Source organism: Lagopus leucura, unplaced genomic scaffold (genome assembly GCF_019238085.1).
Source record: "Lagopus leucura isolate 7727_CA_CO unplaced genomic scaffold, USGS_WTPT01 Super-Scaffold_100001, whole genome shotgun sequence".
NCBI lineage: Eukaryota > Metazoa > Chordata > Aves > Galliformes > Phasianidae > Lagopus > Lagopus leucura.
This window is the reverse complement of record NW_024962262.1, coordinates 90,565,703-90,590,787: the sequence shown is the minus strand read 5'-3', so window position 1 is coordinate 90,590,787 and position 25,085 is coordinate 90,565,703. Positions and strand designations below refer to the sequence as shown.

Here is a 25,085-nt window from a genome sequence, read left to right as displayed (position 1 = left end):
GTGTGTGTGTGTGTGTGTGTGTGTGTGTGTGTGTGTGTGTGTGTGTGAGGCAGGCAGCCCATCACTAGCACTTCAGTGATGATCACTGCCACCTGGGATTTCCTGGGGAAGCAGCCCACCTTCACATAGACTCTTTTTCTCTTGCTCTAGCTGTGCAGGAAGCCTTGTCATGTGCTCCAGCTTCATTTTAATTTATGTGTTTGTTTTTAAAAGCTGTTTACGGGAATTACACTTGCTAACTAGAACAGGGTATTAATTACATTCCGTGGTCTTTGTTGGATTTTAAGCCATCACTTATCAGAGCAAGCAAGCATCAGAAAGATGTGTGTATACAAACACCAGAAGAAGCAGTGTATGAAGGAGAAGTTTACTTTTATTTATTGTTATGTTAGCAGGTAATGCTTCCTGACTCTGCAATTAACTTCCAGCAATAAGCCAAGGAAAGCTTCTAAAAAGCTCTGTGGGGGAATAATGATTAGTTAATCCCATCTAAGCAGATTTTAATGGAAATAATACAAAATCACATTGTATTTAAAATGATTCCTCAAGGACAAGACAAAGCTCGGGGAAGTCACTACAAATATTACTTGATTTCAGGGAACATCGGATTATGCCTTAGAAACGCCTCTCCCATCTGTTTTCTTCTGTGTGATGTTTCATCCCATGCTTTGAAATGTACCAGGTTGCCCCAGTACGATTTTCATCAATGGGAAGAACGTAGCTGTTTGCCTGTTGGTTCCGTTCCAAGCAAGAGGACTTCCAAATTAACTCTGGCATTTGACACAGTTTGAAACACCCTCATGTGGTGTACACAAAGCAGTCAATAGCTCACTGTTGTCAAACAGATGACTCACAGATGCCAGGGCAGGGAGATGAGAGAGAGAGGCAGATACTGCATCCCTACCGACTGACACCCAGAGTGAGTGCCAATGGCAGACAGATAAGTGGAAGAAGTCAATGTTAGAAAATACGCATTATGTGATAGGCATCTAATTCTTTGCAGTGGCCTGAGGAAATACGAAAATTGCTATTGTGGTCACAGCACTTTTCTGACTTGATATAAAATGGGAAATGAACACCTTTATTTGGTCCACCACACTTGAAGAACAGGTATTTTCAGTGCGGCAGTGTCTGAAGAGCTGTGTGATTGAGTGTGTCTGCTGGTTTTAAATGTTAAATAATTCCATTAGAGTCAGGGTAGAAATGGTAATGAACAGCTTGGAAGAGTCTGAGCGTACTGACATGAAATGTTGAGCAATTAGCTTCTCCCTGTGCGAGTGAGTCCTGCAGTTCTCATCAGTAGCAAAGTGACCTTTAAAACACACGGATGACACAGAAGCTCTTTCAATAACTATTTTGATCTATTGTCTGCTGATAAATTGCATGTAAGGATTTGGGATTTACATGGCGCAGTAGATTTTGGACTAAAATGGAAGATTTTGAAAAGCTTTGAATGAAAGCTTTGTAATAGCAGCAAGGCATCTTGTTGAGTTTGGGGACGTGATATTTGGATATTCATTGTGGAAAGGAGAATGAGGCTAAGGTTACCACAGCACCTGATGTTATCATCTTGTTTGCATTTGCTTTAAAGCACCTTGAAAATTCACTATTCTGACTTTGAATTCTATGTATGGCAGCCAACCCGAGAGCCACACGATAAAATCAAAATACATTTGGAATTAGCTAACAGTGAAAAACATATGCGTATTAGCAGTTAAGTGGCACCAGCCTAATCAGCACTTCTAATCTTTTCACTGGGAGAGTTAGGGCATGGTAAGGGTGATTCAAGCTGCTTAACTGCTGTCTGTGACATTGGATTGTGCTCTGAGCCCAGGCACGAGGGAACAGCTGAGTTCTTTTGGTAAATCTATATAAGGCATAAGGCTGTATAATGAGTGGGGGAATTGAGAGTACAGCTTGAGCCAGGACATCTTCTGTGCTGTATGTGATGCAGATGTGAGTACTCTAGAAGCATGGAAAAATACAGCTTCATACTGACCTCAATACAGAATTTAAATATATAGACAGAATGATATTTTTCCTGCCTGCTTAGGTATTCATCTCTGCGGCCACATGCTTGGCTATGGAGCTTTTGGACAGACTCAAGTGATGAGGCCATAGATAATTTGTGGGCTCAGTTTGAGGGGAAAAAAAAAAAAAAAAGTACCATTAATGCACTTCAGTTCCCTCCCTGTATTATTAATGTACATCATTGCAGGGTTTGGTACTGGTTACAGAACAAAATTATGGAGTTCTGTGGAGATGGAGAGGCTGAGGTTTTGGAGAAAGGAATAGGCAATGTAATGTTTATCTTTAGAAAGTCAAAAGGAGGTTTCGGACCATAAGAAAATTCTTCCAGAAGTTCCTGCCAGCAAGTACCTGCACGTGGCAGCAGATGCTCGCAGCTCAAGTCTCACCCTGCAGAGCTGATGCCCTTTCCTTGTTAGGCTGGTGTGAGCTGCTGGCATCCTGCAGTCTGAATGCCCTTTGCAGTTGGGGTGCCTAGAAACAATCCTAGCCACAGAAGCCAGGACGCATTATGCCACAGTGTAGGCACACTGCAACTGGCTGTGGTCACTGGACTGTGGCAGCACCGAAGTAGCTGATCTGTAAGGTGCTCCCTTGGTGGCAAAGCTTGGGAGGCTGTGAAGGGAATAGATCAGAGGTTTTAGGCCTCCTCCAGCTGATGTGGTGGCTGAGGGCCCCTCATGTAGCAGGGGTTATGACACAAGGCAGTGCAATGAGACTCCCTTTCCCACACCAAAGCACTCCCTGCAGCACTCTCTATGATGAAAAGGAATGGCCTCAAGTTGCACCAGAGGAGGTTCAGGATGGATATTAGGAAACATTTCTTCTTAAAAAGCATGATGGAGTCACCTTCCCTGAAGTATTAAAAAAAAACAGTCAATGTGGCATTGAAGGATATGGTTTAGTGGTATGGCAGTGATGGATCAGCAGTTGGATTTAGATGATCTTAATAGTCTTTTCTAACCTTTAATGATTCTGTGATTCTATGATTCTAACTTGTTCCTCTAACTTGCTCGTCTTCAGCCTTCTGTCTGTCATACACACCCCATCTTCTCCATGTCATTTGAGGAGTGGGAAATGCAGGATGGTTGCAGCAAGTACACCAACTTCAGTTTTGATGATTTTCCTAACCACTGTGAAGCACTGCCTGCAATACCCAAGTGGGGAAGGTGCACATCTGAGCTGCACAGCACAGCACCCTTCTGCTGGTGCACACAGGGCCATTGCATGTGTGTGCAGGCACACACTGAGCAAGCGCACAGCAGTACATTCCCTCACAGCGTGGTGACAGAAGGCCTCGGTGCCTGCAGGAATACACAGCTGGTGCCATCAGCAAGGACAAGCGAGCCAGCTGGCACAGAGAGGTGACATTTCATGTGGCTGCCAACATGGAACCCTCATGCGGTACCACCTGCAGTGAGATGACATTCAGACCTCAGCTGACATGACACAATCTCCAGTTCCAGATTGCGCTGTTAATGTCCCCTGTTCTCTGAGACAGGCGGGCTCCGTGCTGCATTCATTGGCACGGTGGCACAGAAAGAGCAGTGATTTTGGTGCTTTCACAGGGCTAGTTCAGTGCAGAGCAGAGGGGAGGCCTGATGGCGGCTGCCATGGTCCACATAGGGAGTGGAGGGGCAGCCCTGAGCTCTGTTCTGTGACAGCGACAGGGCCCAAAGGAATGGCATGGAGCTGTGTCAGGGGAGGGGAGCTGGGGGTTAGGGACAGGGTCTGCACCAGAGGGCGGTGGGCATGGAACGGACTGCACAGGGCTGTGGGCATGGCCCTGAGTGCTGGAGTTCAAGGAGTGTTTGGACACTGCTCTCAGACATAGGGTTTGGATTTTGGGCGGTGCTGTGTGGAGCCGGAAAGTGGACTCGACAATCCTTGTTGGTCTGTTCCAGATTGGGATATTGTGTGCTGTGGGTCTGTTGTGAGCACATTTCCTACGGCTGGGTCCCAGGGAGACACGTCGTGCTGCGAGAGCACGGAACTGTGGCAGCGTTTGTGCTTCGCTTATGACTTCTCACGACAGCCACGCGCACATTCTGCCCCAGCCGCAGCTCGCCGGGATCCCGCCGCACGGAGTTTCGAGGCGAGGCCCCTGCCCTGTCGGCCACACCGTAGGCAGGGGCGGGGCAGCCGGCGGGGCGGCCAATGGTCGCGAGGCGGCTGTGACGGCGGTGGGCCGTGCCATGGCGAGCCGTGCCGTCCGGCCCGCACCTGTTACATAAGCCGGCGGGCGGCCGCTGTGCCCCCCGTCCCGGCCGCCCCTTACCGTCACGGCCCGGCCGGGCCGGGGGCTGCCGGGCGGCGCCGTCAGGCTGCGAGGTGGCAGCGGCGCCGGGCGGTGATGAGCCCGCCGGGCGGTAAGGAGGGCGGCCGGAGGCGGCGGCAGCGGGCGGCGGGAGCCATGGCGGATGGCAACGCGGACTGGATGGGCTCCTTGCCGGCGGCGCTGCGCAGCTACCCGCTTTCCAACCTGGCCATCCCAGGTGAGACGGGGCGGGGAAGGAGGCGGGAGGCTGGCTGCTGTTTTCGGAGCTAACAGGGCCTGTGGGCCGTCCCCGAGGTGGTGGGGGTCGGTCGAGCTAGGGCCTGAAGTGAACGCTTGGGCCGTGGGCAGCCTGGGCAGGCGGTAGGGTTGACCTTCCCTCCCGGGTGGCTGGGGCCGTGGGAAGAGTGGTCAGGGTGTTCCCGTAGGTGTTGGCCTTCCGGCCTGCTGGATTGTCATCCTGGGTTTGGCTTTGAGCCATTCAGCCTTGTGTAGTAGTAGAACACTTAGAGATGTTGTTCTTCCTTTTCTGTTCATTGCTTGCCCTGTTGAGTAAGGTGACTAGTGTCTTGAGTATGTGTCAGTTTAAAGCAATCTGCTGTGCCCTTATAGTGAGTAGCTGGGATTTCAGGTATTTGGACTAAATCTGGTGTTGAGATGTGTGTTCTCCTGTTAGGATTTGCTGTGCTTGGGATTGTATTTGTTAGCTTGACCTATAACAAGCACGTAGAAGGCCTATGTTGAGACTCATAGAATCCCCAAGGATGGAAAAGACCTACAAGATCATCCAATCCTACCATCCGCCTGTCACCTATAGTTCTCTCTAAACCATGTCTCTAAATGCAGTACAACCATCCATCTATCACCAATAGTTCTCTCTAAACCATGTCTTTAAATGCAATATCTAAGCATTCTTTAGCACCTCCAGGGTCAGTGATTCCACCACCTTCCTCGCAGCCCGTTCCAGCACCTGCCCATGGTTGGAGAAGTATTTCCTAATGTTCAGCTCGAGTATCCTCTGGCACAACTTGAGGCCATTCCCTCTAGTCCTATCACTAGTTACATGAGATAAGAGGCTGACCCCCAGCTCACTACAACCTCCCTTCAGGTAGTTAAAGCCTTGTTTCTGTGCAAGGCAATTTCAGTTTGGAATGGAATGGCCCATTTTAGGATTAAACGTATTAATGCTGATGATAGCCCTAAATAGCCCATCCTTCAGTTAATCCCTGAACTATGACTTGTTGCTTTTGCTCCTCAGAAGCTAATTAGGAGTAGCATGCTAGAAAGCAACTTTTTCTAGCTCAAACTCTCATTTAAGCGTAAATTTTGGAAGACGAAATTCTTAAAGGTGCTGTTCAAGTTTGGTTTGGTGTCCAAGAACTTGTGAGTAAATGCTTATGTGAACTCCATCCATTGCAGGAGTGGGAGAAAGACTGCTGAAGATGCTACTTAAAAGATCTTCCCTCTTTGTCAGATGAGTTTAGTAATAACTAACTCCTAGTTGCTCCCCATGACTCCGAGTTTAAGACGTTGTTAAGCATCATTGCTTTCACTTTAGATAGATAAACTGACAAATGAGTAAGACAAAAGATACCTTGGAAATTATTTATGAGCACAGTTGAATTTGAATCTAAATGACAAAAAATAATAATCTAGTATTGCTCTTAAATCCCAGGAGAGAAGATCTTAGGGGTAACTACTGTAAGCAGATGGTTCTGATGCTGACCTCTGGTTGCTGTTGGTAGGCTTCCTGATAGTAGCTTGATTTTCACCATAGTGCATTAGATTGTCGAAAACCTTTAGGTATATGTCATGTGGAAGGCATGGGGAGATGCTTCCTTACAAACAGAGGGACTTTCTTTGCCCTAGCATAGATTACCAAATGGCATTTGAAGCATGTAGAGAAGGGGAAGTGCACTTCCTGTGGATACTACAACACCCACTGCTGTATTTCCTGGGGTAGAAGGTTGGAACAATTCAAAATGCGGTTTTAATAGACCATGACACTTTTTCTTCTCCACTGAACAGTAGCAAATGCATGGTTGTGGTTTTTCTTTTTTTTTTTTTGTAACTTTGCTGGTTTCAACAATGAGAGGGGGTCAGAAATTGCACTGTTTCAATGTTTGAATGCTGTTCTGGCTGGCTGCAGATTTTGAAACTTCTAGCAAGGAAATCATTCTCAGTTTAAGCGAACATCACAATGTCTTTATGGATGTAGAACTTTGGTTTTGAAAGGTTAAGTGATGGGCTGTGGTAATGCCTCAAGTTTGTAGTGGAGGAGCTAGGCTATTGAATTCTTGTTTCAGTCATGACATGCTGCTTTTAGAATGAGTAGTGTTGGTTGTTGCTTGTATTTTTAAAATACCTGCACAAATTTTGGCTTTACTGCATCTTCCCATCTCTTTTCTGCATATACTTCAGGTAACATATGAATAGAATCACAGAATGGTTTGGATTGGGAGGGACCTTAAGATCATTTAGTTCCAACCTCCCTGCTATTGGCAGGGACGTTTCCCTCTAGACCATGTTGCTCAAAGCCAAATCTTGAGAGTCTCCAGGGAGTAGGCATCTACAGCCTCATTGGGCAACCTGCTCCAGTGTCTCACTGCCCTCACAGTAAAGAATTTCTAGTATCTAATTTAAATCTTCCTTTTCCAGTTTAAAACCACTTCCCCTTATCCTGCAACTACATGCCATTATTAGAAGTAGCTACCCTTCAGGTACAGCTGCAGTGCCATGTACTTGACCATGTTGAACTTCATGAGGTTGGCATGGGTCCACCTCTTGAGCCTGTCGAGATCTCTCTGGATGACATCCCTTCCCTCTAGTGTGTCAACTGCACCACTCAGTTTGGTGTTGTCTGCAAACTTGCTGAGGGTGCACTTGATCCCACAACACCTATGAAGATGTTAAATACCACTGGTCCCAGCACTGGTGAGTAGAGCGAGGAGCAGAAAAGAAGGTGTAATGGGTAGATGCTTTGGGACTATATTTTCTGATTTTTATAATTATAGTCCAGTGATTTTTCTGCTGATTTGAATTTTTTTTTAGTTGATGAAGCAACCTTTATGGGAGCCAGGGTGATGTTACTGGCAGTATGCAAGGAAAGGGTTATACAATACAGTTTGTTGTTGGGAGATCTGTTTACAGATGCTGAATATCAATGACAGCCTGTGCTATCTTCAAGAAATCTGGAAGGTAGCCATCAGCTCAAATGAGAAACATTTTGATCTGTCTGTAATGTATGCATGTATGACAGGTATGGCTTGCTTTTGTCTGTCTCTTGTGGTGTTTGCTTTCACCACTGGAATGATGGAATCAACTGGTTTTTGGATTTTTCTCCTCCTTCCTCCCAATTTCTTGTTGTATGCAAGACTGGGGATGCAATGCTATTGGTGCCGCTGAAGCAGTTGAAGCCCGAGAACTTGTGTTAGCTCTAAATAAAGGCAGTATTCAAAACCCTGAAATGATTGGTTTTGGACATGCAGCATTTAGAGATAAATATACATGTATTTCTAAGAGATTGCAGGTTGGGACTATTCAAAATTAATAATTGCTAATATACACCCAAAAAAGAAAACCAACTAAACTGGGTTTAAACCAATCTCTTGCTTTGCAAGTGTTACCATTTAAGTAACTCTCTTGTGTGAAGCATAGAGTTCTTCATCTGGCGCAAACTTTTGGAGCTGCGTGTTTTCACTGACTTTAAAGGAAGCTGTGACCTCTGGGATTTTTTTTTTTTTTTTTAACCAAAACTATTCCGTTTCTCTGAATGTGTTGTGAAATGTGCTGCCTGAGGAGAGAGGAAGTCATTATTCTGTATTTGCCCAATCCTGAGAAGTGACTGATAACAAGTAGTGCTTACCGTGGGTATTCTATTGGGTGCACTCATTTAGTGCTTACATGCTGATTGAATTCTGTGTTCAAAATAGAGAGAAACTTTGAAGAAGTTGGAGTAATCTTCAAAAGCTTGGGTGCAATCAGTTCTAATATTTGGGCTTTTCTTGAAAAACTGGGGACTACATTCTAAGCCAGCTCAGTGCCATCTGAAGGTGAGTTTTTGTGTGGTGTGATTGAGGGAAGGAGTCTTGCAGTGAGAAATTGAAAAATGTCACATAACTGAAATGTCATCAAACTGCGTACAGTTAATTTTGTCAAAAATACTATCTTTAACAAATTATGACTGTATGTGAAGCTCTTGAGGGTTTTTTTCCTAATTATGCTCTGGACTAATCCTCTTTGAATGTGAGTTTAAAATGAGCTCTTGAACATGAACTGTGAATGTGACCCTTAGCAGGATAATGCAAAGTGTTGTATTTGTATAGCATTTAGTCTAATCTCAAGATATTTTGTTTTGAGTTATTTTATGGAGCTATGTAACTCTGACACCTGGTGTTTTCCTTGCCCATTTCTTGACCTATATGTTTTCAAAAGCGAGGGAAAGGGGATAGGTTTAAAGAAGAAGGGGACAGACTCTTTAGCATGGTCTGTTGTGACAGGACAAGAGGAAATGGTTTCAAACTAAAAGAGGGGAGATTTAAATTGCATATATGGAATTTTTTTTTGTACAGTAAGGGTGGTGAGGCACTGGGACAGGTTGCCCAAAGATGTGGTGGAAGCCCCATTCTTGGAGACATTCTGGATATGAATGTGATGAGTTAAAAAGTGACAAATCTGTTTTCCCTTGGCTTTGCTGATAATGCATTTCCTTAGTCATGAATGGCTTATGCAGTCTTTGACTAATCAAGAGCTGTGATACGTGAGGTAGGTGTACTTGCAGTTTTTCATCAGACTGTATCTCTGGATTGGTTCCAAATTTTGGATGGTTAGCTGAGAGGATTTTTTTTTTCCCCCCCTCAATTCTGTTTTTCTTTGCCTCACGGAAGAAACTTATGATCAATTAGTTAGGGATTTACCTGTACATGGGAAAGTAGGAAAGCCCTTTCTTGCAGGAGCATCAAGAATAATTGTAGATGCTACTTTTTAATCCAGCTATGCCAGCCAAATGCCTCTTGTCTCCTGCTTTGGTTCCTCCATTCCTTCTGTCTCTCCTCCCCTTAGAATAAATGAAGGACAAATTTTGGCCCATACCTGTTCATACAAAGGTGAGTGAGTGCCTTCAGCAAGACAACTTGATGGAAAATTTCTCAGGTGGTGGTGATAGGGGGGAAACACTTTTTTGGAGAGCTAGTTCCTGCCAGAAATGCTTCTCTTTGAATTGTGGTATGAAAGTCAATTCACAGTGTTGTTTGTCCTAGGCTGTAAGATTTGTTTTTCAGTATTGACAGGAAAGCTGTGTTTAACTTCATATGTTTAAGACTGATTTGAAACACAAAAAAATTTAGATTATTCAGATATGAGTACATACAGCGCTGTAGGTAATGCCAGGCAGGGTGTGCTGCTGGAGTGGGTTTGTGAGCAGTCTGCCTCTCGGGAGAGAAATAGGGCAGCACTGTAGTAATTGCTTCTGACAGGGCACAGAGCCTTTTTGTCACTGCTCAGGGATCCCAGCTGGTATATTAGCACTTCCTGTGAATGTATGTGATAGCATAGCCAAGGTGTCATTTCAGAGCAATGCAGAGCAATTAAGATGTGGCTCAGTTCCTGTCTGCAGCAGGTTGAGTGACTGCTAGAGAATTGCTTGTAGGATGCTGGGCTGTAGTTAGCTAGAGCTGAATTTCAAATTTACAAAAGCATTTTGTTAACATAGAAAATAACCTTCACTTGAACGTGGTTAAAATAGGACTATACTGGAAAGCAGAATTAATTGTTGAAATGTCTTTGCCTGTTTTCAATGATATCTGTGGAGAAGTGTGTCCTTGGCCTCTTAAAACAGATAAGGTTCATCTGCTGCTCCGTTACTGCTTCAGTGAAGCTGCTTAGTTCTCCCTACCACATGCAATTTCTTAATTAACTATCTTTGTAACTTTTAATTGAATAAATTTCCATAGTTTGTTCATGGGCATGTCTGTATGACTGTGGCAGACGCTTTTGTTAATGTGTCCCTGTTTCCACCTCCTGATAAGATTGCCCTGAAGCCCTGACAGAGAAATCTAATGGTTTTGAATTCGCTGATCCAAGTCCTATGAAATGATCACCTCTGGAAAACAGAGCTTCAGACAGACTGTGCTGTGCCTTTGGGGATGCCTGAGCTGGGGGGGTCTCGCATGGCTCCTGCCATCTCTTCAGCCATAGCCACTTTTGCTGTCCTTAGTGATTAGCGAAAGTCCTGTGGGCACCTTGTGTTTAGGAGGCCAAGCTGAAACTCAAGTGTTTACAGTAGATGAAGCGGCAGCCCTGGCCATCTGAAAATGGGCCACGAGCTTCTTACGAAATGTGATGTTTTTTCATCTTTGATGCCTCAACCCTGAGGCAAGTGGTTGAACTTGCTAATGCTGCAGTCGTCTTGTTGCTGTGTTCCTGAGCTTGTGTGCCATGTGGACATGCCTCCTGTGAGGAAAAGCAGTGGCTTTTGGATCTGCGTTTTCTTTTCCAAGTAGTACTCCTTTGAATCAGCTAAAATGGCCATCTGTTGGGTTAAAGCTCAAAGAGAAGAAAATGTAGAATTAATGTTTTGGTTCACCAAGCTTTATTTTCCTTTCTAATTTAATTGGCTTCTACCAATCAATGAGGGTGTAACCATTAGTGGAACATACCTGCTTAAATATGGTGTTGGATGTGATTTGTAAATGCAGACTTTTCAGGATTAGTCCGTTCAGAAATAAGTGACTTCATTACCTTAGTCTTCTATCTCTAATAGCAGCTAGTCGTAACTGGTTTTTAAGATAAATTTTACTAACAGAGGAAAAACAGTTTCTGTGTCAATATTAATGTTTGTTTCTCCCTTTCAGTATGATGGGGAAGTCTTTCGTGCTGCCCTGAGAAGATTTTGAAAGGGCTGCATAATGAAAATATGAATAATTCACAAGGAAGATGAGAGCTCTTGATCTGCACGTTTCTGACTAGTCACAGAAAAGGGATATGGGAGAACCGAAATTGAAGGTTTTCTTTTCAGAGCAGGAGCATCCATCCAGGCTTTGAAATGTTGGAGAGGTGCTGCCACTTCCTGCTTTCCCTCTACGGGGAAATAATAAAATAAATGGAGAGTCATGGTTGACTTGTGCAAAAATTAATGGAGAGAACTCCATCCAAATGGCTAATTCAATCCAAATTGATTTCTTCCTGCTTGAAGGAAGAGCGGAGTAATGTGATATTGTGTTTGTGACAGTCTCATGTAGACTTCTCTCTTTCTCCTTACATCATTTGTTCCTCCCTAACTGCCTTCCACCCCAAAAGGGGGGAAGTCATGGTAATCCTCTGACAGGGAGAGGAAGTTTTCCTAAGAGGATTTAATCTCTACTAGGCTCTTTCTCTTCTCTAATGAAACAGTGTTAATAATCATACCCAAAGAATTCTTTCAGAATTGTATTGAAATATTAATGTGTTTATCTAAGTAGTTTTAGGTTAATAACTTTCAATAGGATGCTTGTTGTTACTGCCTCTTGTCCTTTGGCTTGGCAAATGAAAATGAACTATTTACTTTGTTTTTCATTAGTGAAGAGCTTTTAAGAAGTTAATCTTTTGATTAGAAAATCTGGATTGTTAATGACCTGAATCCTGAGGACTTCTAGGCTCCGTGAGGCACTTGTGTTTATCCCATTTTCCCTCAATTCTGGCACATGTGGAACATTTGGTTTAGAAGAACACTTGTGGGCTTTAATTTGCTAGCGTTTGCATCCTGTCTTTTTGGAACTTGGTTGCTGTCTTAAGTGTCTTGGCTATGTAATGTTTGCTTCTCTGCCATCTGTGGTGCTTTGTAATGTATGGGGAATGCACTTCGTATAGTGAGCAAAGCTTGCTCTAAGAAGTCTTGGCATCAACTACAGTTAGGGCGATTCTTTGCCCATAAATGACCCTTTAATGTCGTTAATGGATTGGTACAAGTATGTTGACCTTGCCTCTTAGGAATCTTTAACATTACATGAGGGGTTTTCTATCATGTTTTCCATCATATTAATATTTATTCAATGTGGACATCAAAACAAATTACTCTGATTCAGTTAAATTCAATGACTATGTGCTCTCCTGTCCTTTTGCTTTCATTATTGTTTCTTGGCTAGCCAGCTTTTTGGAGGTTTCTTTACCTGCTGCATCTGGCTAGTCCCCAGCCTTGCAACCAGGGGAACTACTGATTCAGCTGCTTGTATTAAAACAAAAAGGTTTGTCTTGTTTTCAAGTAATTGGCAGCATGCACATAGTATGATCTTTTGTGGAGGATCTGTGTTTTGTGTGCTATACCTTCAAGGGATGTTTGAAATATGAGTATATTTGCAAGTCATGGGTTTGTAAGGTGATGCTGATTCCTTTCCCTGTACTGCATCTGTGCATGGAGACAAAGTGATGTGGAAATAAAAGAAGATCATGCAAAGAGATACAACCAGTAATTGTTGAAATGAAGGCTTAATAACGTCGTGTTGATTAATGTCATTGTTTGAGCTACACCGTGGGTTAATTAGGCTATCTGTGACCAAGTAGCATGACAAATAGAGATGCTGGAAAGTTAAGACTTTGCTGCAGATGTGCTGATAAAAGGCTGCTTCCTAACAATTAGTGCAAACACTTCAGCAAAAAAAAAAAAGCCACCCTGAACACTGGAATGCAATCTATTTAACATACAAATTGAATTGAGTAGCGATCTATTTAACATACAACTAACTTGGGAAATTAGTGTAATGAGAATAAAAAGAAGTTTAAAGATATGAATGAAAATTAATCCACAGTTGCACTTGCTAGGATAAAATTAAGAAGGCCATCCATCATTTTAGCAATTTGGTGTCTGAGATGCCTCTTAATACTTGAACCTTCCCATCTTTATGAGATGAAAGATATGAAACTAAAGCAGAGTAGCCATCATCTCTTAATGTGTTGTAAGAGCTGCCAGAAGTTTTTATTTCCTTTTTTTTTTTTTTTCTTCTTAATATACAGGCTCTTAATTTCTTAAGCTTGTTTCTGTATGGTATGGGTTTCTGGAAGGTGTGAGTGCAGCACTGATACTTGTCACTGCAACCCTTCCTGAGATGCTGCAATCTGAACACTTATCCACTGTCACATGCAGTGATTCCTCTTGAATCATGTCAGTATGCAGCATGTGCAAGAACGTGCCCTTGATGTAATTTGGAATAGGGCATCTAGCCTCTCTTCCCCTAAAGGACAATTCTGGACTGGCTTCTTGGCTCTGCTGTGCTTTCTCACTTTTCAATCACAGACTGAGATTGCTGTGTTCACAATCAGCAGGTATAAGGAAAATATTTGAGTCAGTAACAGGGTGTAACTTATATTTAAGATTTTGACTATCATCTGAAATGTTTTGCTGATGTGAGCTTTCTTGAGAAAAGGGTCTGTGTAACTTGAAGAGATGCATACTGCTTGGTTGGAACCACAGACTGAAGAGGGTTTCTCATGCACAGCACTCTGCCACAATGAGAGGTTTTGTGGTGGTTTGTTTTTTTTTTTTTTTTTTTTTTGCTCTGGTCAATGACTGCCATTCCCTTTGCTGATACTGTATGTGATTATGTAATGCTCAATCAGGAACCAGCCTGGCTCACGCCATTGCTGCAGAATGATTGGGTCTTCCATGGGGCTCAGGTGTAGAAAGGAGAGCAACGGATTCATTTGACATCGTGATTCAATCAGCTTAGTGTGTAGTTTAACATCACAGCTAAGCTATATTAAAGGTCAGTAGCTGAGCTGGAAACGTAGCACAGTGATCTTAAATCAGAGAAGGTCTTGGTGGATGATGTGAATCCTCACCTGTCTCTTAGCTCTCATCCCAGCATCCCCAGTAATGTTGCTTTGGGTTTTTGGTTCACTTTTTTCTTATTGAACTAAAAGCAGTCAGACATGGCCTGGATACTTCTCACAGTTGGTGGCTGGCCTTCTGTAAATGGCACTGAGGAATGTGGCTGCACTCCTGCTGTGTCTTACTGTCCTCAGTACAGGTGATACTACCCTGCACTGTAAGGGAGGCGGTCCTCCTATGAAACAAAGAGCTTGTTTTTCAGATTCTCTAGTGCACATTCTACTTGATTCTGCTATGTGTTGACTGCACTGTAAATTAGAAGTCTCACTTCTGAGATTCTTCAGTTGATGAATGCAGGATGTTCAAGCATCTTCTCTAGCTAGAAGCATGTCACACAGTTCGAGTTCCTTAAATAGCTGCCCTGTGGAGGAGCCCAGTTCTTAAAGTATGTGTTGAAAAAGCTGCACTGTGCATTTAGCTTCTTTGTTGTTTTCTACAGCTCTAAATAGAAGTTGTTTTGCAATACTGCAAGGAGAAAATTGCTGTTTTATACCTCTCCCTGTGCTTTAAATATGGCCATCTGCAATGGAAGGAAGCTTCTGTAGCTGTGAAATATATTATCAGACTTAAGAAAACAAACTGTTTCTTGGCTTGGATTTGTGTAGACAAATCCTTCAATGTTGACAACAATATATTTGATGCCAGATAAAATTGTAATTCTGTTCATTCCTAAGTCATGTATCAGTGTCACTGTGTGAGAGGCCATAGCAGCAAGTGACTTCTGGACAGACTTCTTTGCACAGTCTTGGTTATAATTAACAGAAAATGTTTCTGATGGCTTTATTCTAACAGAGACTTAAAGGAAGAAGTTAAAATGAACTGAGAACTTAAAAATAAATAAAATTACCAAGTGACTTAGTAAGTCCCTTAGTAAGGGACAGAAGACAATCCCTGTGCAAATGAAGTCTGCTTTACAAATATCATAGAGGACTGAAAGACTCATTGTACTTTATGAGGTGTGTGAAACTTCAGCATCTGTGAATTGCAGCTTCCTTTATGAGCAAGGCTTTGTACGGCACCTTCTGAAATGTCTTCATTAGATGTTTAGTCCTGTATTAGTGAAGCTGTATTTGTTCTGGTTTACATATTTGGGGGTGAAAGAAGCACTCCCAAACTGACAGCTGCTTCTTGATGTGGTTTATTGTGACAGCTTTTAAAAACAGCTTTTTGTTACTTGTCACTTGTTCTTCCTCACGACTGAAGGGAAAGCCACGTAAGAGGCATGCTTTTGCAAAGACCAGGAAGGATAGATGAGGAGTTGATCAGGAATTACTTAAATATTCTTTTATAGACCCTGGAAACAAAACTTTCCTTTTCAGAACTTTCAAACTAGTTGAAGTTTGTGCAAAGAAAAGAACATTTAAGCTTGTTGTGTACCACTGCTTGATCTTTCCTTCTGTCTGGATTAAAAAATCCTGACAAGGTAATCCAGTTGAGATCATAATCTTAATTACATCTCTGACCTTGCATGGCAAGAAATGCATGAGCCTTCAGGTGAGTACTTGTACGCAAGGCTTGGATAAAGGGGGGTTGTAGACTCAACTGTTGTCTTAATCTAAAATTTCCATTAGGATTTCTTTAAGGAATTGCAGAATGAGGTAGAGAAGAAAGTTCTGGAAAAATAAAGCCATAGGAGTGAGGAGAAGGTGAAACTGGGCCATGCAGTGATGGAAGAGGCAGATGCAGGCAGTGAGGTATGGCAGCCCTCAGACAGCTGGAGGAAGAGCTTCTTATGGTGAGCAGGGGTTGAAGATGCCTTCCCTGTACTTCAGCTCTGGATTTGCAGGATGCAGGTGGGGTTTGTCTCTGTGGAAAAGCTTCTGTCCTGAAAATAAACAGGAAAGCAGAAATGTTTAGAGCTTCTGTAATACTTTCTAGATGGAGTTTTGAAGAGAAATTGCAGCTAATTGGCCAGAATGCAGGTGACTGATGTAAATAGTTGGAAATGCTTAGAAATCCTCTGTCTGTTAGATCAGCATCTGCCCATCTTTAGCTTCTGACTGCCCTAGTATCAACGGAAGAGATTTCACTCTTCAATGATAGCTCTTCACTGACTTGACTCAGCGAGGGATATTTCTTTTGTCTTGCAAGCTTTTATTTTGGAGTTTATTGTGAGGTTTTTTAAAATGTGTATTGGATTGCAGAGTACTTCTAGTAAGCAGAAATTCCCACTGTAGCTGCAATTTGTTTGCCAAGGTGCATGTTACATTCAAGGAGCGTGTGCTGATAGTTTTGACTGTGGGTCTTCCTTTGGATTAATTCTGTATTTTTGTATTTGAGGCTACAGGAAGTCACTGCTAGATTGAAGAGAAATAGCTGAGTTTGTTCAGCAGTATCTAACATCAGTTTAACATGAGACCACAACTTGATTGAAAGAAAATCTCAGGCTTAATCAGTGTTACCTTGAACTTAATTGTTTTACCTCTGAGTTCAGCCAGTCTTAAGCCACTCTCCAAACTACTGATCATATATTTACCATTTTGGGGCTAAAGTGAAGCATTCTAGTGAAGTATGTGCATGTTAACATCCCTCTATCACATGAATGAAAATATCTGTTTTGGAAACTTTGAAATACATCATGAGTGAATTTATGAGGTAGAATGAAAATTAAATCTGTGACTTTTTTCTTTCAGTGAAATTGGTGTCCCATCTTAAACCAGTGATCCATCAGACTCTAGGTGATCTTTGGAGGTTGCTTGACAGCTTATAGATGGAGAAAGGAGTTAGGATGGAAGTTTCCTTTACCACTGGTATTTTCCTTGTGGTTATAATTTTTGTAGTGCTTTGATATTCGCGCAAGAACACAGCTCAAACTCTACTTTCTGTACTTTCATAGGGTCATAGAACCACAAGGTTGGAAAAGACCTACAAGGTCATCTAGTCCAACCATCCTCTCATTACCATTGCTATCACAAGCCTCTAACCCATATGTCTTAGCTCCTCATCCAGACACCTCTTGAACACTGCCAGGAACAGCAGCTCCACCACCTCCCTGGGCAGGCTATTCCAGGGTCTGACAGCTCTCTTTAAAAGTTTTTCCTTACGCCTGTACAGTTGAGGGGAAAAAAGGGAAAATGAAGTATAAAAGGATTGTCTGAAAGAGTTGAGTGCAACTCTTTTCTGGCCCTGCTATGCATGTATGGCCTTTTTTATTTTACAAGGCTGTGTGTGCTGAGGAGAGTTCAAGTTCTTGGAAAACTAATTATTCTTGGCTTTATTTTGTAGGATCACATGATTCTTTCAGCTACTGGGTGGATGAGAAATCTCCTGTGGGACCAGACCAAGCCACTGCCATCAAACGCTTGGCCAGAATTTCTTTGGTTAAAAAGATAATGAAGAAATGGTCAGTAACTCAAAATCTGACTTTCAAAGAGCAATTGGAAGGTGGAATCCGCTATTTTGATCTCCGTGTATCTTCCAAGCCTGGGGAAATAGGACAGGAGATTTACTTCATACATGGATTGTTTGGCATCAAAGTATGGGATGGACTAATGGAGATTAATACCTTTCTTGAGCAACACCCCAAAGAAGTCATCTTCTTGGATTTCAATCACTTCTATGCCATGGATGACAGCCATCACTTCTTCTTGATCAATAGGATTCGCTCGGCATTTGGATCCAAACTTTGTTGTGTTGAGTGTGTAGAATATGTGACGTTACAGTACATGTGGGAAAAGAAGCATCAGGTGGGGGAAGGATGATCCATAATTTTTTTTTCCACACTCAAAAGATTCAGACTTAAATAGATAAGCTGGGTAGAATTTACTCTGAGGTATTGGCCTAGGGACACTGCTGATAGCTAATATAAGCTTGCTGGGGACTCTAAATAATTAGATGACAGTATTCTCAGGATTGTGTTCCTTACTAATGTTCTCATCTGAGAGAGCATGTTATGCTAACTGCTATTAAGGATATGATAAAATGTCATCATTTTGGTGTATGTAAAGTATGTATGGTCCATCATGACTAAGGGAAGCTATGGAACTTCTAGCTCCTTCACAGCCATTCACATTTATGGTGGCAGGACTAAATCCCTCTTGCCCACAGAGAGAGACAGACCGAGAGAACAGGATTTCAGTGACTGCACTTAATTCTTAAACTACAAGTTAAATGAGATTTTGAGGATTTCTTCTGAACTGGTACTATTAGTGCCCTGCCTGTGGCAGGGGGGTTGGAGATTCATGATCCTTGAGGTCCATTCCAACCTGGGCCGTTCTTTGTACTACCCTCTTACAAAGAACCACCTTACAAGGCGTAAAATGCTGATTTCTGATTCAGAGGAGGTTTTGCTGAAAATGAGATTGACTTCAACGGCATTTCACTCTCCTCTCACTGAATGTTATTAAAATGCTGGATAGCCCAGTGTGTTTCAGCCATTTAACAGAAGCGTAGGAGGTGTCAAGATAGCTAAAATCTTAACTTCACTGGTTATATTCTGACAGTGCTCTGAAGTGCTTTTTAAGCAGACTGCTTAGAATTGACGTCTCACTATACTTATGGCCATTCTTTCATTTTTTTTTAAACTGATGACCCTTAAAGCCTGAAGCAATCCTGTCCTCACATCTATGTTAGTAAATTTATTGACAGTCATGACTCAGGAGTAATTTCTTCGCTTTCTCACTGCTTTGCTCCTTCCAGGAGTAATGCATAAGCCAGTACTCCATCCTGTTTCTAAACAGAGTAGTTAATAACTATCATCTCCTTTTTCTTGTTTCTGTTAGGTTCTTATTTTCTACCACTACCCGTTGTATCGAGAATTTCCCTTTCTATGGCCAGGGAATAAAATGCCAGCACCGTGGGCTAATACAACCAATGTGCACAAGCTCTTACAGTTCCTGGAGACCACTCTTGAGGAACGAAGTCGTTATGGGACTTTTCATGTTTCTCAAGCAATTCTCACTCCTCGAGTAAAAACTATCGCACGACATCTGGTCCGTGGTCTAAAGAATACACTTGTTCATAGGTAAGGACATGTCTTCATTTCTCAGTTCTTGAAGTGTTTCATGTTGAAATGGCACTGAGTAAGCAAGAAACTGTAATGTTTGCCTAAAAGTAAGACTTGCTGACTGACCTTTTAGGAAGCATGCAGTCCTACTTCATTGCTGTTGCTGGGTTGAGATACTTGCAGTCATTAAAAATCAATAATTATTGAAAGTAGCAAAGTAATGGGGTGGATATTGTGTTTTCTGGTAATTGGAGCTCTTGGAGTGTGATCTCATGAAACATGGGCTCGTTTGCCAAAAATCACCAAAATTCTAACAGTCCTGGTAGAACTCAGTCTCCTGGCTTATTGTTTGTCTGTTTTGATGTCACTGAGAGATTGTCTGGCTATAACATTTTTAAATTCTTAATTAACTTGTGTAGTTAGGCACAACTGCCTTAATGGGATCTGTGACTCTCACTGTGATGATCTCCACAACTGTTCTTATTGTTAACCAGTGAGATAAACACACACGTCTATAGCAGCTGGCTTGTGTTTACTTCTTAAGAGACTCATTAGTCATCTTATAGTAAGTATAATTTTGAATCAAAAGTCAATGTAACTTATTTTTCTTTAAAAGCCTTTCTAAAAAGAGCAAGTGCTGTAGTTCAGCAATCACAGAAGTTGCCTATAGAAATGTAGAAATTCCAGGTGAAGTGTAAATTGTGTAAGTTTAGGGGCATTAGGTAAGACATCATTAAATGCAAAACGTGTCTGAGAATGTAGTCAGGTATCCTCTTTGGGCTTGCTCTTTGCCTTTCCTGATGTGTGATCAACGTCAAACACTAGATGGTGCTCAGGTGCTTTAGGACTGGTGCTTAATGCCACAAGTTGCATAAATGTAAATATGTATGGTTGGTAGGGATGCTTAACAGGGAGCACAGATCTAACTTATACCTCTATAGTGTATACTTTATGTACTCTTGTTGTTAAAGTTAGCAAGATGTTGCTGAATTTCAGTTTTCAAACTAGTAAAGAATAATAAGAGAAATGGAATAAACAAGTTGCTTTGTTTCAAGTAATTTCTGGTACAGGCCTGGATTTTTAGCCACTGAGAGGCTATAAACCCTGCTCAGCTTCCTTCTGTCCCATCCCATCATTAGTATTACCTGTTGGAACTGTGAAAACAGAGAACAGAGGCCACTGTTTGCTAAAACATGTTTGCTCCTGTACATTTACACACGCTAGCTGATCTGCAGGAACAAATCTGTCTCTGCAGTTATGTCTGCTTTCTCGTATGGAAATTCTGCCCTGAGCATGAATATTTAAGCATTCTGAGTTCTTGTTAGAGGAGAAATGTACAGTGTTCATGCTCAGCTGACTAAAGTTTGTCTCCTCTTGGTATGAACAGCACTTCTACTTCTCCCTCTTTTTCTTGACAAGTTTCTTTTTCTGGAGCAAGAGCTGTGGAAGATCTTCATGGTTTTTTTTCCTCCCTGTCCTGTTAGCCAATCTGTGTCTGCTGTCTTCTCATTGAATATATGCATTCTGTGGCATGAATTAATTCTAATGCATTTAGTTATTTTTCTCTGTGCTGAAAACTGAGACTTGCATACCGAACTTCAAAAGAACTTGGACAGACAGCAAGTCAGGAGTCTGCACAAGAAATGACTGAAACTTCTTCCCACTGAGAGCTGAAACAATTCCTGGCACACCTTGCCATTCTCTAGTTACAGCAGTGTATGGTGGGATGCTGAGACCTCACAGTGCTGAGGGCTGGATCCAACTTGGGTTTCCCTCCTGCCATTGCTCTGAGTGGATGTAAGGTGTTTGGTAGAAGTGCCACATGTGCTGCCCACAACTGTCTTTCCTGCCTGCCCTAAGGGGGAGGTGGGCACAAAGACTTCTTGTGCCAGATGGAGCTTTGTTCTGTGCCAATCTGAGATGTGAAGATTTTAGTTCAACATGTACTTGCTCAAAACTGAGCCAGGATGAAAACTAATCTAATGCAGCATTTTATCCTGAAGCACAATCTTGTAGGTGAAAATTGATTTCTTTTTTTCCAGATTTCATTTTGTGTACCTGTTAGTTGGGTTTGACTGACCAATGTTCCCGCTTGGCAGCTCACAACTCCTTGCTATGTTAAGCAGTTTTCTTTTCACTCTGGTTGCATTTTTCGATGGCAACTGGGACCTGATCACAGACGAGAACATAATTAGCAAGCAGCATGCTCTCTTTGAAATAAGCAGAATACCTGTAGAGGAGAATATCTTAAATGCTTAATTTTCTTTCTTTCTCTTTTGTCTAGGAACCTGCCCATGATTTTGAATTGGGTGAAAGCACAGAAACCGGGTGTTATGGGTGTTAACATAATTACATCTGACTTTGTGGAGCTGGTTGATTTTGCTGCTACAGTTATTGCATTAAATGACCTCCTTCTAGAAGAGGATGATTCTTCAAGTAAATCCTGAATGCTGTGTCTCACTTGTGCTTATCAGTGAAGATCTTTCAACTATGCTAAACTTTTTTTAAGTGAAACCTACTGTAATCATTTAATTTAAAACAAAGTTTTCTAGAGGAAATGTGGTTTAAAAATTAAATTGTATACAGAAGGTTCTTTTCTCCTAGGGCTCTGTGGATCTGAGTGGAACACAGAGTACCAGCTGAATGCTGCTGCATATCTTTTTGTGGTTATATGTTTGACTAAGTTATGCACACATCTGCTGCAGCACACAGTGTTGTCTGCCTGCCAACAAGAGGCTGGCCTCTGAAGTAGATGTACCCAGTTACTGTACATATCTCCTTGGTGAGTAGACTCACTGTGTCTCACAGCGTCCTATTTTTTTGTTCAACTCAAGGAGTCAAATCAGGAATCATTGTTGATCTCTTTGTAGCAGTTTTACTATTACGGCCAACGCTCTTGTTTTTGGCCACATCAGGTATAGCTGATCTCACTGGATGCTGCTCTTGTATTCATCACGCTGTTTTAGACACTACCTCTGACTTAACTGGGGAGGAGAGAAATAAAACAACTGATACCCCTGTTGTTCAGGGAGAAACAGTTGCTACACTCCTAATATCTTCAGTATTCTTTGGCCCCCAGATGCGAAGACATGGCACATACTGCCTCTTTGCTGTCCAAACTCTCTTTCTAAATTCCAAACTAAAGTAAATATTTTACTTCAGTTCTTTACTGTGGCAGTGTTTAATATATCTGTCCTTTGACACTAATTTGGAGAATATTCCAGTCCTTAAATTATCAGTATTGTAACTCTCAATTCTGAATTCTTGTTTTGAGACAGTTAAACAAAAGAGAAAACAGTGACCTTTCTTTGATTTGCTGTTCACTTTCTTCTTCTTTTGCTGGTCACCCAGTTTTGTGGCAAAAGTCTCTCACCCAGTTAGTCCTTCTATGAAAGGACCTATGGAAAGAGGCTGGCTAACTGGGAATTGTGTGGTATTCAAAACAGTACTTAATAGAGACTGCTCAAAACTGAGATCTGAGTACTGGATCTGAGTGTTACAGTGAATTCCAAAACTGGACTCAAATGCTATGCTTGCAGTCAGAACTCCCACAGCTATGTAGAAGGAATTTCCTTGCCTTTACCCACTTACTTTGTCAAGATGTACTCACAAGGGCTAGCAGGCATCAGTGCTGAGTGTAGTCAGTCATTTTTGTTGATGCACAACAAACATGACTGTGTGCTTGAGCCAAAGACATCACATTGATATTTCTGAGCACGTAATTGATGAGCCAACAGTGGCCCTGTGATCTGTTTATCTTGGTTTAAAAAACAACACAAATGACTGGTGAGCAGATACTACTTGGTTGTCTTCCTAAACCAGCTGTTGGTGCATTAATTATTCAGTGATTATTAACTTGTATTAATCTATTCATAAGAGAATGAATCATCTTTATGGGTATTCTATTCAAAAGAAAAATGTCTCTGGATTTATTATTTATCTTATTCTGTGTCTGCCACTGTGATGTGACAGCACAGAAAAATCCCAAACGATTTTGTTTGTCACAACTCTGACCTCAGGACTTTATCTAAAGGTTTGCAAGCCTTCCGTGTGAACCTTGGCCAAGTTCTGAGCAGACTGTGGTCTGATTTATCTTATCTACTTGTTGCATGGTTTTTTGTTTGAGTTCTTTGCATTTCTTCTAAACTGAATTAAGTTGAATCTTTTTTCCTTGGGGGCTGGGGAGGTTCTGTCTTTCAGTCTTTTTTCTGTTGAGCTTTAGTGAGGCAGGGCCAAGTAAATAAAGCAGTCTCAGGGAAATGAAGCTCAACTTTCTAGTTTAAAACTTTGTTTGACAGCTACAGCAGCAAATTTCTGTTGCTGTTATCTTGTTGGTTAAACTTTTAGGACTTGTTCTGATTGGTATCATTTGTTTTCAGAGTTATTTAAAATTCCTGTTTTTTTCAGTTGAGTTTTGTTAATGTACTTCTGGCATGGCCAAGGCCAAAACTCCGTAATAGTATTAAATGTACAGATTCTGTTCCAGTGGTCTTCTAGCTACAAATTGTCTTAGAGCAGAAAAACTTAGATTAGGTGCTGATGAGGCAGAAATAAAATGTTTGCAGTGTTCTCTACAGAGCCAGAAGACAAGATGAGAAGGTGAAATAGGTATGATGTTTGCATTTGACCTTTAGTATGTTTTATACTGTATGTATCTACCTCAAAAGAGATTTATTCAGGCTTACCTAATATTTATATTGTGTGTACAGAGTAATGGCTGTGTTGTTGGTCTTTGTTCTATTTATTTAAATAGAGATACAATGATTGCAACTCAGGGTTTTGGTTAAGTATTTTTGAATACAAACTTGTTTTTTTTCACTTTGCTGTTGGCTCTAGCCCCTTGAAATGGAGCAGAAGAGTGCAAGGTGTTAAGAGTGTTAACAGAGAGACATGAAGTGGAAAATAGCTTTAAGATTAATTATAAAGTAGGAGGAGAAACTAATCTTAAAGAGGCTTGTGGTGTTCTAAAGCAGTGCTTGATGTTCTGCCTCTGTGAAGAAAGTTGACTTCCTCTGGAAGAAGCTGGTGACTGGCAGCTACAATGGCCTGCTACAGGACATCTCTTGGAGATGCTCTGGACAGTACTGATGTTTAGAACTGATCTTAGGGTAATTCCAAACTGTTCTAAGCAGCAAGAACTGCCTTTCTCCTGTTACACATCATATCCCATAGCAAAGCTGCTCATGTAATGGGCTTATTTCTCTTTGCCCCACAGCATATCCAGATACCCTCACACACTGTGATAATGAGCTGCTCTCCAACTTAGGCTTTGAGTTGTGGACTCTTATTTTTCCAGCAGTATAGAAATGACAAGGAAGAGGTGACCTGGCAAGGAAATGAGGATGAGGAAAGTAAGGCAGTGGGCTGCGTCTGCATCCCACACATAAGGTGTGGCAGTGCTTAGTCAGGTTTGTGGCAGCGGTGGGGAGCAGGTCTGGTGAGTGCTGGTAGGCACTGCTCCTACTGAGAAGCTCAGCTGAGTCTTGCTCTCAGTGGGCTGCAGCTGGGTCAGGTGTGGATCAGCAAGCAGGCAGCAAGGCCATGTGTGACCTTAAGGGAAATAAAGATTGGCATTAGTGCAGGAGAAGGTTAAGGGACCTGTGTGGTTGATGCGGACCTGCATCTGTTGAGCATGCTGATAGCTTTACTTGGATCTTCTCAAAGCAGTAGAATTCACTTTTAAACAGTTACAGTTGAAAACTCTCCGTGGGTAATTGAGTACTTGGTCATTTTGTAGATGTGGGAGATAAAAAGTCCATATAGTAATAGCTGCTTGAGGCAAAATACTTGAAATGTGTGTTCTTGAGTAATTATTTATATGGTATGTTATTGTAGACTGTTTACTTTATTTGCTGTTTCATTGCTGTCACTTCTCTTCCTTGTGTGCATATGCTGAATGCTGAGCACACTGATAGTGTGCCCATGCTCAGTGCTGCCATGTGCAGCCCTCAGGCACACCTGAGGCTCACAGACCTCTG

General features: G+C 42.0%; 2 protein-coding genes across 3 annotated transcripts in view; both read left to right on the top strand.

Moving 5' to 3' along the window:
• The first annotated feature begins 4,381 nt into the window (after positions 1 to 4,381).
• Positions 4,382 to 22,605, top strand: PLCXD2 (phosphatidylinositol specific phospholipase C X domain containing 2). Its single transcript, XM_042868342.1, has 4 exons — positions 4,382 to 4,523; positions 17,388 to 17,848; positions 18,884 to 19,125; positions 21,392 to 22,605. Exons 1-4 carry the CDS (start codon positions 4,382 to 4,384, stop codon positions 21,552 to 21,554), a joined length of 1,008 nt encoding a protein of 335 aa, XP_042724276.1. The 3' UTR covers positions 21,555 to 22,605.
• The window catches only part of PHLDB2 (pleckstrin homology like domain family B member 2), a 141,136-nt gene continuing 120,495 nt past the window's right edge, over positions 4,445 to 25,085 (top strand). For both annotated transcript variants that reach the window (XM_042868341.1, XM_042868340.1), the window contains exon 1: positions 4,445 to 4,523. The gene's annotated coding sequence lies outside the window, so the exon portion shown is untranslated. The remainder of the gene's footprint in view (positions 4,524 to 25,085) is intronic.